Here is a 13,565-nt window from a genome sequence, read left to right as displayed (position 1 = left end):
TCCCTACAAATATCCCTAGACAGTCTTTTTTGTTGTATTGCAGACACACTGCAAAGAACTCCAGCTAGACTTTTATCAGGGAACAAACAGATCTGAACTATCTGATCATCAGGGATCCAGGTTTTCTATTTGCCATGGAAAAATGCAGAAAAACCATGGGAAACTATGGGTTTTCCCTTGTAGTCTGGCAGAGTTCCAGCTACAAGGAGCTGCTTGGGGCTGGGAGAAGTGGGAGAAGGGTGATCACAGGTAAGGGTGCCACGTGCATGTGCGCACCGCACATGCACATGGCAGCCAGGCAGTGTGGTGGAGAGCAACTCCTGCAGCTTCCTGCAGGTAAGTCTATGGGGGGAGGGGGGCATAGGCAATGGATCAGGGAGATGGAGGGGCATAGGCAATGTGTCAGGGGAGCATGTGCCCCTGCAGATCTCTGCACTCACAGTGGGCACCAGACTGTAGCCTGGCCAGACTGGCACAGGCAAGAGCCACCTCTGCAGCCCAGCAGGCAGGACCCAGGGAAGGCAGAGTAGAGCAGTAAGACTCATTGACACCACCACTGCCACCACCACCACCACTGTTCGGACCTCTTCACCAGCCATGCCATCAGCAGTGCAAGGGGCAACATACTCATGCACCAGGTCATGGCTCTACCCTGTGCCATGGCCTGTCCATCACCACCACCACTCCCCTCAGACTGCAGCTATACCCCAAAGGGGAGATTGCGGGGGGGCAGCACAGATGGCCTGAGAGGAGCAACAGTGGCAGCTGTGGCTGAGCCAATGGTGGCAAAGTATAACTGCGGCCCAGCACACAAGCAGCTGGCAGTGGGAGGAGTTGAAGGCAGCATGCCACCCTCCCCAGTCCATTACTCCTAATGCTGCTGGCAGCACAGCTAGCACAGGGGTCCCATTGGTGGTGGCAACAAGTCTCACTGCCCTGTTCCACCTTCCCATGCCAGGTCCCAACTATTGGACTGTGGATGTGGCTTATGCCTGTGCCAGTCTGGCCAGGCTGCAGCTGTGTGCCTTCTGTGGACACACAAATCTGTGGATGGCATATGCTTCCTCAATGTCTCCCCCACCCCCCGCAACATGTTGCCTATGGCATTGCCTGTGGTTGGGCACCCCCCAACCCCTGGCGGCTGGGTCCTGGGGGCAGGGGGCCGTGGGTCAGGAGTGAGGGGCACCAGTGAAGATGGGGACCGTGGGTCAGGAGTGAGGGGCACCAGTGAAGGTGGGGACATGTGGGTTGGGAGTGAGGGGCACTGGCAGGGCTGGTGGGGGGCTGGGGCTTGGGTGGGAGTGAGGAGCATCAGCATATCAGGGCTGCTTAGCACCACAAAGCAGGGAGAGGGGGGGAACAGCTGCAGCTGGATCCACATCCTGATGAGCAAAGGGGACAGGGGGAGCTCTGATTTCTATGATAAAAAAAAAATAAATGCCAAAATATATAGGTATTTAGAACTTATTTTATTATAATGATTGAGGCACTGGTAGGCTTGTAAATTGCTTTAAAATTGTAAATATGTCAATAAAACCTTGTGTCCAACTTATACCTATATATACAGTGGCATTTCATTTAATCGCAGAAAAATGCAGATTTGGGGGGGTTAAATCAGAGAATTTTGGATTTTTAAACAGAGAAAACCAGGACCCCTGCTGATCATGCTTTCTTGCACTTGCTTAAAATGTTATCACTAAATAGAAGTGTTTATGTTCACAGCAAATACTTCTGGACTGTGCTTTCTAGTGGGACATAGCATAATGTACTAGAAACCATTTGTGTGCATGTCTTCTATAATTTATGTTTGTGAGTAGAAAGACATTTTTTCTCTTTCAGCCATGCTGAACCATGGAATAATATATGAGAAATACTGCTTGTCTCATCTCTCTCTCCCTCTCAGTCTACACAATCTTAATATACTTTGTACTCACAGTACTGTTCCTGAGCTTTTCCTTATGATTTTAAACTGAAGGGAGGAATGATTTATGAACTCGATGTCATATCTGGTGTCAGCAGCAGCAACAGCAGATGAAGATTGAATCTTGAGTGGAACTTCAAATCTTTCACTATTAGGATCATATATCTGAACCAAAGTGGAAACAGGTACACATCAGTTAGTCAGCTGCTTGGCTTAAGGTATTTGGTTTAAATGGCTTTATTTTCTCAATATTCACCTTAAATCTGAGTCTGTCATTTGTCTGGAACTCCACATCCATGGCAACAGGAGAAATATCATTGCCAAACAGTGACATAGTGTCACGTTTTGTCAGCATTACTCTACAACACAGAAATATTTAATTGTCAAACAAAATTTTAAAAAGTCATTTGAGTACAAGAACAGTGTCATGCAGGGAAACAGAATAAATTAGTCCACCCTGTTAACTCACCACAATTTCCATCTGCAGTAGAGCTTCAAAAGCCCAGGAGTTTGTCAGTGGGTGTAATCGTATGTGGGCACAAGAGGATCTTTTCTTTCCCAAAAAATCAGCTAGACTAGACATCATCTGATGGTTACTCTTTGGGGAATTCAGATATGTGCCAAAAAGAGAGGTCTGGGGAAGAATGTGCGCCTCTCCAAGGGCAAAATACGGCCCGTGGGCTGGATCCAGCCTGCAAATGTTTCTATCCAGCCTGCAGTTGCTCCTCTGAAGAACTGTATCAGGCCTGCAGCTGCCCTGGGTTTTGGTGCCTCTTGCTCTTCTCTCTTCCCCCTGCCATAGCTGGCTGCAGCAGCAGAAGCCACCCCCATCCCTGACTGACCCACCCTGTCCTGCCCCCAGCTCCCAGTGTGTGCTCCAAGGCAGGGGATGCTGAGCTCCTGGCCAGGCTTCTGCCAGGCAAAGCTGTCTGGGCACAGCTGCAACCCTGCAGCCCTTTGCAGACCAGATAGCATGGCCCCTAGCAAGTCAAAGTTCAGGTATGGCTCTCCATGCTGGTGTGGGAGGGGCTACAGGGAGAAAAGGGCCAGAACTCACGGGTGATCTGGGTTCTGCCTGGATGGGCCTGGTAAGTGCATGGATGGGGCTAACTCGGTGCTGCGCTGTGCTCTCATGCGCCACTCCATATGGACACAGCTGGCATGGCTTCTGCCGGATCCCAAGTCCCTGGCACGTGGCCAGGGCAGGCAGGAGCTGTACCAGCTTCACCCATGTGGCCTGAAGTGGTGCATGGGAACACAGAACAGCACTGGCCAGGCCCGGCCCGGCCGTGTGCCAGAAACTCAGAGCAAGGAACGGGGTGCAGGGAGAAGGGGGAACAAAGATTAGGTTCCCCTAATCCTTATCCACTCACCTCTCTGACCTTAGATCAGGGGTGGGCAATTATTTGGGGCAGACGGCCACATAGGGAGGTTGGTGAGGGAGGAAGGGGGATGATGACCTAGCCCATGACAGCTCACCTAATTCTCTAAATGGCCTCCTGGCCCAAATTAATTGCTCACCCCTGCTCCACAGTTATTCATTCTAGAACCAGAATCCAAAGGAAGGTCATCTGGGGGGCCTTCAAACCAAATCACAACAAAAAATAACCCCTGGTTCTGACAGAGTTCTTGATCAGCAGATCTCAAAGTGCCTTGGAAAGTTGCCTAGTATAATCCTTATCATAGAGGTCACATATCTTTCAGAAGACCAGTGCCAGCCAGGTATAGGAGCCATCTTGCTGAAGACCCCCCTGCTTCCTTTGTGAATGCACTAAGAATGATTAAAGAATTAAATAGGATTGGTTTACCTCCATCCTTTACTTGTCTTTTGTGGCTTCTCAGTTGCAAAGTAGCCATAAGGATCATCTGCTGGGAAATAGCACCATGGAGCGTTAGGGACTTTTGTAGAACACCAAATGCAACCCTTTGCTTCACATTTTTCTTTTGAGGCATCAGGCTGTGGGTGGCAGTCAACGCGTTTCTGAACTGGAACATCACTGGGGCAAGCTGCATCTTCAGTGGAGTCGTAGAAGCAAAAGGGAACATTAAGGCTACTTGTCTCACACCACCGGCAACCACGACTTAGGCAGGCCGCTTCAGTAGCTCCAGGTTCTGGGTGACAGTCTCTCCTGAGGTCTTCAGAGATAGTTGTTGAACAAATGTTTGAGCCAGATGACTGAAAGAGCACTAAATCAGGCAAGAAAATAGTAAATGAATAACAAAAACACGAGTTGAATGTGAAATACTGCAATGTTCCTCATCTGCTGAGTTGGGGGCTAGAAGACATGACTTGTGTAACTGCGGTGACCTGGAAGGAACTTACTCATGGTTCAAAATTAGTTTAATTCTAGCTTTCAGGACATTTTCCTGTACTCTTCTTACTCAGAAGTGGATATTTCTTCCAGGGAGTCATAATGATTCCCCATGGCTGTCGTTCTTATACATAGGCAGTTGTGTGTTACTGTGCTCAGTGTCAGTGGTGTTCAGTTGAAGAGTGAGTCATTTGAAATTGTCTGAAACCAAACTAGAAGCTAAAATATGGCTAAAGCAAAATCTGGTATCATTATGGAGGCAAGAGAAGCAACTCCATACTCAAGGTTGTCTTAAAATTTTCTCTCAAACAAGAATGAAAATTTCCGCTTCGCTCTAACAGTTGAATGTTATGCTTGTTTACTATTATTATAACTGTGTATATTATAGTCCATTTATTCATCACTAAAGTTAGATAATAATAGTGGAACAAAAACAAAAAACTAACAGCTAATCATCCTCAGGGTCTTACAAAACAGAACAGGTATCAGGCACTGTAACAGGATGGCACCCTGGGGCTGCCGTGATGCCCCCTAGTGGCCAACTTGATCCTGCTGGGCTCTTTGCTCCCCGCTCTCAGCATCTTCCTTTAGGGAGTTTACACCAGTTACATTTTTGCATGATCTGGCCCCTGAAAGCACTCTACAGCCATGACATAACACATGTTCACAGCTGCAGAGCACTTTTAAAATGGTTGAACATGTGAAAAATTAATCCTTGATAAATTAGCTATTAGCTGAAGGCACTTCAGAGCACAGTACCTTAGGGAACTTCTGTTCATGTTCCCTTGAGGGTTAATTTTTCACATGTGCCTTTGTGGGCCTGTCACAGAGAGGAGAGAGCCTTCTTCTTGTGCAGCAGGGGAGGGGGGGAAGGGGGAGCTAGGTGCTGGGGCACCAGGGGGGGTTGAAGTGGGGGCCTCCCTTCCCCCACTCCCCACCCAAGCCTCTGTCAGCAGCAGCACGCAGATGCTAGCTGGGTTTGCCATGGCTGCAGCTCGGGGGTGGGAGGCAGGGCTGAGGAGACAGGTGGTTTGGCAGCCTCCTGGGAGGGTGCTGGAGCACCTCTGCCTGCTGTCCAGGGCCGGTGCAGGCAGGCTCGAGCCCCCCTCACCCAACAGGTGAACAGCTGTTCAGTCGGGGGGCGGCTCTACACTCATGGTGCTTTGTGTAAAGTGCAGCCTCTAAAATCTGTAGGCACCCCTAACGTCTCACTGCCATACCTGTGATGTTATTGATGAAAAGGGAACACTGCCCTTAGAAGCTGACAAGCTCTAGGTGCTCTTCCTCATCCCTTCCCTGCCCCACCCCCCCATGGACTCCCCTGGCCTGCTTGGCTTGGAGTTCAAACCCCAAGTCCCTCTCTCTCTCTTTCTGCCCGGACTAACGCTGGGCCCCTCAGACTCTAACCCTTGTCTGGGCTTCAGCCTGTTCAGCCTCAGCCCCTCTTCCCTGCAGCTGAGGCCACTTAGCCCAGATGCACTGACTTGGGCAAAGAGGCTCCTCAGGTTTCAGCCTTGCAGTGTAGCGTGCCTACCACGTACCTCACCCGTGGCCCCTCCACCCCAACAACCACTCCCAGTTCTCCAGCCAGTCAGCAAACATGAACAACCATACACCAGTACAACTGAAATATATGCAAACTGCTTTCACAAAGTTCACCCCTTTGTCCATCAGTATCCTTCCACAAACTATAACTCCCAGAGCTAGGCCCCCTCTCACTTGTGGGTAGCTTGGGTACCTGTGGGTACTGCTTCCCGCAGTCAGCTTCCCTTTGGGATCTCCTCCCCCTGCAGGGCCTGGCTGCCTGCTCTGGCTCAGGTCCTGAGTTTATATGCCTAGAAGCCCTGCCCCCCTCTCCTTCATGTGGCTTTTCCCCAACCACACATAGGGGTTTCCTCCTAATTAAGGGGCAGCCTGCACCCCTGCCACTGTGGCTCCACACACTCTTTTAAGGTGACAGAAGCCCCCTGATTCCCCATGATGGTCCCCTCTCCTCTTCTGCCACTGTGCCCAAGTAACAGGGTGTGGGTCCCCTGCTACAGGCACATAACTGCTTTCCTAATTATTGGTTTAATACAGCAATTCTTCTTGCATGTAAAGGATCCTACTGAAATTGATGGAATATACCATGTTAACATGGATTTACAAGACTGGACCTCTGTAGTGTTAGCAACTAGCTATTACCATTGAATATTATAGGAAAAATCTACTGCAGATAGTAGGGGCAATATTATATTTGCATTTTGCTTTTTCAGAGCAGTAAATTAACAGTTAAAATAGAATACAGAATGCCAGGATAATGGATGAAACTGTTACTTTACTTCAAAGTTTCAATTTTCCACAGTTCCTCAGTTATTATCAAGTAAAGGATGTAAAGTGGATAGGAATGACAGATGAGCAGTGTCCACAAGGACAATTTTAAGGAAATCTCCTATGATTGCTTTACCACTAGTGCTAGAAACAGGGAATGTATTTATATAGACCAATTGCTGAAGGTTTTAACACTGTATCATCATCTTGACCTGATCTGTAGAGTTAGATGACAGAGAGGTATGAACCTTGGCAGTTGATCTGTATAAACGCTCACACTGTTAATGCTGGAGTGCGTTGAAACTAGTACAAAAATTACCTGAAAATTATAACCAAGGGGTGGGGGAAGGGTGCTCAAAAAGTAAAATGACTCGATGCTTCACAAGCTGTCACATCAGCTAGAGACAGGGAACAACCTGGGCTTCTTTAGAAGAGACTGAGATCATTAATTTTGTTTTCTGCCTCACTCTAGCAGGCAGTCATAGCACTGACCCAGAGGATAGAGAAGAAATGCAGTAGTTTATTTTATTCAACAGTGTCTTAGTTAAAAGGTTTCTTCTAAATCTTTAAAGCAGATGCCACCTTCAGTATAATCAGCTAAACAACCTTTTAGGACGCTGGTTTAACTTTGTTTAGCCCTATAGATCGAAAGAGGCATGACTGAGTAGGAGTGTGTGAGTGTAAGCAGGTGTTCATCTTTTCTGCTCAACAGGTAGCTACACTGTTTGTGCCAGAGGAGCAGGCTGAGCCAGTCCACACGGGGGAAATGCCAACACATGAAACTCTCACATTAAACACGCAGGACTTGCAAACCAGCTGCTCTCAGAAGAGAATGTGGATGTGATCTCTGTGGAAGATCCAATCAGGTTTCTAACAAGAATGAAATCTCAGGGTTTATCCTCATCCTCCACCTTCTGTTTTGACCACCACAGGACCCTGGATTTGCTGGAACTGTCAAAATGACAAGTCAGCCCAGAACTGACCGCTGGCAACAGACAAAAGTTAAAACCTCCCAAGGCTATTGGCAGGGCAGGTAGTTAGTGACAAGGGATTTGCTAGTGACTCGGGAGATAGGGGAAAAAAAGGGATTTGCATCTCCACCTAAATAAACAAGGGAGCTCCTAGATCATTTTCCCCACATTATTAGCAGTCCCCACAATCAGTCTAAGGACAGAACCACTGAGCCTTAAGGGAAACCTCAAGCTACCTTCTCCATAGCTAGAAAGGCATTTATTCCAAAACAATGTTACGTATCAGAGAGAAATGAGTAGAAAGAAAGGGATTAGAGGGATCCTTGAAGTTAAAAATGAACTCCGAAGACTCCCTCCAAAGTATCTGTCAGCAACAATCAAACAAATCATTTTCTCTTCCTCCTGTCCTCCACCTCGGTCACTCCACTGCCTCAGGAGGTCAGCCGTGTTCATGATTATCTGTTAACAAGCATCTCTAAAGACTCTCTGACCTTTCACAAATCCTTGGACAATATTCTCAATGCACATTTACTTTATTTCTTGTCTATTTTTTTCTGAACTAAGTCATCATATCTTCATAAATAGAGCTTTACAGCTGGGTATTTCATCTGCAGCTACATACTGGTGCTAATAGCACTACTGGCTATCTTCTGATAATCCATTCTTCCCTCCTTGTGCCTAGCAATGCCTGTTTCCTCCCATAATGCCTTCTCTTTTTCACCTCAAGCTTCCCCAATCCATATCTATCCTTCTGCCTCCTCCTGACCCTTTTCAGTAGCCTAAAAGGTACCTGCTTTAAAGGTACAACAGGGTTTAGGGATAGGAGACTCCCCTGGAGAAAAAATGAAACATCCAAAGAAGCTGCATTAGATTTGAGAATTCAGATGTCTGGGCAAATAAGAGCAAAGGAGTCAGGGTTAGGCCCAGATACACTGGATATTGGTGAGATAGACTATTGTTCTCAGTGACTTATAGCCATCTTCCTCACAAAGAAGCCTCACGTGCATTTACTTTTGGCCAAATCCAAATACCACATTCACTTGAATCCTAGATGAGGTTTTACCTCCATACTACATGAGGGGAAAAAGGCCCTCATCTTGGATTTCAGTACAAGGCAGGGGAGGGGCGGGCAGCCAGAGCCCTGCCCTAGCAGCCTCTGCTCCCCTCACCACCTGTTCTCTGCTCTGCCTACCAGCCTAGGGTTCTGCGCTAGTGCCTGAAAGTAGCACAAGAGTGGACTAAGTGTGACTTAAGCTTGAAGCCCAAGTCTGAGCGACCTACTGTCTTTACTAGCAGATAAGTGACACACCCCTATTTTTCTTTATCAAAGGGTAAGGTATGGAAGATAGCTTTTTCTTGTTGTTAGCCCTGCATAATCACCTGGGGCTCTGAGTCACGGTAGGCTCTATCCCAGTGCATCAATAAATGGTCTGAAAGGCAAATTAGGTTTTCAGATACACCTATTCAGCCCCAACTGCTATAAATTTTGTCCCTTGACAAATGTGCAGCCCCACCACCTTCAGTTATTTTGCACTAGTATACATGAAGTACACCTGTCCTGCTCCAGAGTACCAGCAATCCTGATATAATGCACAAGGGAAGAGCTCTAAGATGAATTTGTTCTTCTAACAAAACTAAAACTCAGTGAAGATTTGGTTTCATTGCTACAGTCAGAAGTTATGGATGAATACACAAGAGCAGATGTGTTAGCAAGTTGTCATTTCCTATTAGGCACATGCCAATTTACTGAACAATAAAATGTTACTGGTTAAAATACTTCATGAAATGAACATTGTAAGAGGAGGAAACTGCTTCATTTACCACCTGTCTGTAAATGTCAAGGACATTTTATTTTTAATTTCCTTCATCAATTTCAAGCACTTGGAGGGTATCCTGAAAACCAGCCCAAAGCTGTCTCAATTCAGATTGTGGCTTTTAAAGAGTTTGTTCTATGTTGGTGAAAACAAGGTAAAAGCAGATAGGAAAAAAGCCCAAAGATTCTCCATTTTCTTCTAAATTTTTTAATCTTTGTCTCAGTTTTGCTGTCTGCATGGTCTCTTTGTGCATAAACATTTGTGAAAGCTGAAACTAGAAATCGGGTGTTGAAATTAGAAAGAGTTTTGCTGCCCACTGGTGGCTTTTTGAAGCTAATTTCCATGGAAACCAGATAATATAAGAAGCTTGAAATACAAATGTGAAAAATTCTCCTTTCCTTTTTTTAAATTTCTAATTCCAGATTTGAATTAATTTTAACCACTCTGTTTCCAGTGGAAAACTGCATCCTTATGTTTTTGGGTTCATCTATACATTTAAAAGATGCATTTAGTTGTTCCTTATGCTCAAAGATCATGCCACCTTCTGCCCATATTAGACTCTAGACTGAATTAAATCCTTGGTATAAGGGATTTCAAACCACAGCATACTTAAATAGTATAATGCTTAACTTCAAGCATGTGAGTAGTTCCACTGGATTTGGTAGGATTACTCATGCACAGAATACGGCACCCACTTTGCTAGATTGTTACTTATTGTTCAGCTGGACAGATGCCCCAGACTCCTCTATTTTTATTGTCATTCCTTGTTTATAATGGTTTCTAAATCTACTCCATCTTCTCCCACTACAATTTGTCTCACACATATAAAGTGCCTGATCTGGCTTCCACACAACTATTTTGTGTTTACTGACACTATATTCAACTTTTCAAGCTGTTTATTATAAACTAGAAATATTGTAATGAATTTACCTGCAAGCATGACCGCAAAAACATGGAGCCTCTTGATTCTTTCCATGGTTATGCAGGTAGAATTAATGCATGGAGTGTGTCAGCCTTTTATAATTGGGTAACTGTCAGACAGCAACATGGGCAAATCTGTAATTTGAGACATTGCAAATATTTTCCATCATGAGATTATTTAAAAAAACCCATGACCTTCACTGCATGTCATTTAAGGGTTGTCTAACAGATAAGACAGACTGTTAGTGCTGGTAGGAACTGAATTTCTGTTCCACAGGAAATTCTCCATCCAAAAACCAAAAAACAAACAAAAAGAAAATACTCTGCAAAACGAAATCTATTTTTTTTATTCAATCACAATATGCCATATACGCAGTGTTTACTTTCAAGTTTGACTTATTTTGCTATAACTTATAAAATAATATTTTGAAATGAAAAAAGAAATCAAAATGATTTTAATAAGTGAAGAAATGGTATGTTTTGACTTCATTAAAGTCAATTCCCTAGTCATTCTCCAATAAAAATTGTGTAAAAACAATGTATTCCCATGAAAGGTTTCAATTTTATGAGACAGCATTTCTAACAGAAAAAAACAAACTCCAGAAAGAAAATATCTAGCTTTTCTGCTGGCAACAGCAGCAACACAAAGCTCCTTAGAACTAAAGGACTGAATGCTTCAGTTTGCTTCTCCCTGATAATAAACTGATATTAGGAAGAAACTGCCGGACTTAGGAATTCTGCCCCCAATTCATCACCAGCAGTTCTAACGAGGAAAAACTGTCAAAACACAGCACAAGTGTGGATCCAGTGTCATTTCTTGGACTTCCTTGCAATGATGTGTGCTTTGTAGATGACACAGTAAGTGTATACATCTCACACATGGCATGTACATACCTCATCATGGCTCCGGGGAAAGAACCCTGAAGTGTGAAGCTCTGAAAATCCAAGACCTAAATCCAAGACCTTTGGGTTGTCAAGGAGAACTGACCCACCTAAAGTCAGATCTGTACGTGGCATTTATTGCCACTCACACAGATTTTAGATCTTAGTCCTGGGCAACTAAATATGTCCTTCTGAGAATGCTCAGAAGGGATCCACTGTATCCACTTACACTTTGTTTCAATTCTGTTCCACCAAGGAAAGTGTGGAATTTTGAGTAAGTCCCTAAGGGTATAAACAGATGTCGCCAAAGCAGCGAACCAGCTATTCCAAAATGTGACCCAGCATGGTTGATCTGCTTCATTGGACAAAACAGATATTGCCCACTGTCCCACAGGCTTGGGTCCCTGAGGCAGGGGGTGCAAACAAGGGACTTCCAGGTTTCAGAGAATCAGAGAAAATTATGTTGGAAGGAACCTCAGAAAGCCATCTAGTCCAAGCCCCTGCTCAAAGCAGGACTATACCCAACTAGATCATCCCAAAGTCTTAAAAAACTTCAAAGGATGGAGATTCCATAACCTATCTGGGTAACCTGTTACAGTGCTTTACTACCCTCCTCATGAGAGTTTTTCCTCATATCTAAACTAAACTTCCCTTGCTGCAACTTGAGACCATTATTCTTTGTTCTGTCATCTGCCACCACTGAGCACAGTCTAGCTCAGCCCTCTTTGGAACCACCCCTCAGGTAGCTGAAGGCTGCTATTAAATCCTGCCCCCCTGCCAGTCTTCTCTTCTCCAGCCTCAGTGACCCCAGTTCCATCAGCTTCTCCTCAGAAGTCATATGTCCCAGCCCTGTAATCATTTTTGTAGCCCTCTCCTGGACTTTCTGCAATTTGTCCACTTCCTTTCTTGAATGGGGGTCCCAAAACTGGACACAGTACTCCAGATGCCAACTCACCAGTGCTGAACAGAGGAGATGAATCACTTCCCTCCATCTGCTGGCAACACTCCTAATAATGCAGCCCAATATGCCATTAGCCTTTTTTGCAAAAAGGGCACACTGTTGGCTCACATTCAGCTTATTGTCTACTGTAATCCCCAGGTCCTTTTCTGCAGAACTGTTGCTTACCCAGCCAGGCCCCACCTGTACCAGTACATGGGATTGCTTGGCCCTAAGTGCAGAACTGTGCACTTGTACTTATTGAAGCTCATGAGATTTCTTTTGGTCCAATCCTCTAATTTATCTAAGTTTCTCTGAAACCTAACCCTATCCTCCAGTGTATCTACTACTTCCCCCCTTGGTGTCATCTGCAAACTTGCTGAAGGTATACTCCAGTACCCATCTTCCAAGTTGCTGATGAAGATATTGAACAAAACTGGCCCCAGGACCGACCCCTGGGGCATTCCACTTGGTACTGGCTACCAACTAGACATTGAGCCATTGATTACTACCCTTTCAGCCTAACAGTCCAGCCAGTTTTCTACCACCTTACCGTCCATTCATCCAACCTGTATTTCCTTAGCTTGCTTGCAGGAACATTGTGGAAGACCTATCAAAAGCCTTGCTAAAGTCATGGCATGTCACTTCCACTGCTCTCCCTGCATTCACAGAGCCAGTCTTCTCATTCTAGAAGGCAATCAGGTTGATCAGGCATGCCTTGGTGAATCAATGCAGACTATTCCTAATTACCTTCTCCTCCAAGAGCTTAGAAGTAGATTCCTTGAGAACCTGCCGCACGATTTTTCTGGAGACTGAGGTGAGACAGACTGGCCTGTAGATCCCTGGATCCTCCTTCCTCCCTTTCTGAAAGATAAGCACTGCATTTGCTCTTTTCCAATCATCTGGGACCTCTCCCAAACACCATCAGTTTTCAAAGATGATGGCCAGTGGCTCTGCAATCACATCAGCCAACTCCCTCAGCACCTTCAGGTGCAGTGCATCCAGACCCCTGGACTTGTACACATCCAGCTTTTTTAAAAAATCCCTAACCTGCTCTTTTGCCCCTGTTGACTGCTCACTTCCTCCCTGAACTGTGCTGCCATGTGCAGTAGTCTGGGAGCTGACCTTGCCTGAGAAGACTGAAGTGAAAAATGCATTGAGTACATCAGCCTTTTCCACATCATCTGTCACTAGGTTGCTGTCCCCATTCAGGAAGGGACCCACATTCCCTTATCGTTCTCTTGCTGCTGACATACTCATAGAAACCCTTCATCACCCTTCATATCGCTTGCTAGCAGCAACTTCACTTGGGCTTTGGCCTTCCTGACTTCATCCCTGCATGCCCAAGCAATACTTTTATACTCCTCCTCAGGTGTTTTTCCAAGTTTCCACTTCTTGTAAGCTTCCTTTTTGTATTTTAGCTCACTGAAGAGTTCCCTGCTAAACCAAGCTGGTCTTCTGCCATACTTGCTAGTCTTCCTGCATATTGGTATAGTT

General features: G+C 45.5%; 1 protein-coding gene across 2 annotated transcripts in view; it reads right to left on the bottom strand.

Moving 5' to 3' along the window:
• Positions 1 to 10,379, bottom strand: part of LOC102373407 (maltase-glucoamylase, intestinal-like) — a 148,122-nt gene extending 137,743 nt beyond the window's left edge. For both annotated transcript variants that reach the window (XM_025209704.1, XM_025209705.1), the window contains exons 1-4: positions 10,259 to 10,379; positions 3,730 to 4,108; positions 2,178 to 2,280; positions 1,935 to 2,086 (exon numbers count right to left, since the gene is read on the bottom strand). In XM_025209704.1, the coding sequence (XP_025065489.1) occupies positions 1,935 to 2,086; positions 2,178 to 2,280; positions 3,730 to 4,108; positions 10,259 to 10,304 (680 nt within the window). In that variant the 5' untranslated portion in view covers positions 10,305 to 10,379. The remainder of the gene's footprint in view (positions 1 to 1,934; positions 2,087 to 2,177; positions 2,281 to 3,729; positions 4,109 to 10,258) is intronic.
• Positions 10,380 to 13,565: the final 3,186 nt, after the last annotated feature.

Source organism: Alligator sinensis, unplaced genomic scaffold, assembly GCF_000455745.1.
Source record: "Alligator sinensis unplaced genomic scaffold, ASM45574v1 scaffold9_1, whole genome shotgun sequence".
Taxonomy (NCBI): domain Eukaryota; kingdom Metazoa; phylum Chordata; order Crocodylia; family Alligatoridae; genus Alligator; species Alligator sinensis.
Note: the sequence above shows the minus strand (reverse complement) of the source record. Positions and strands in the feature narration are given on the sequence as shown.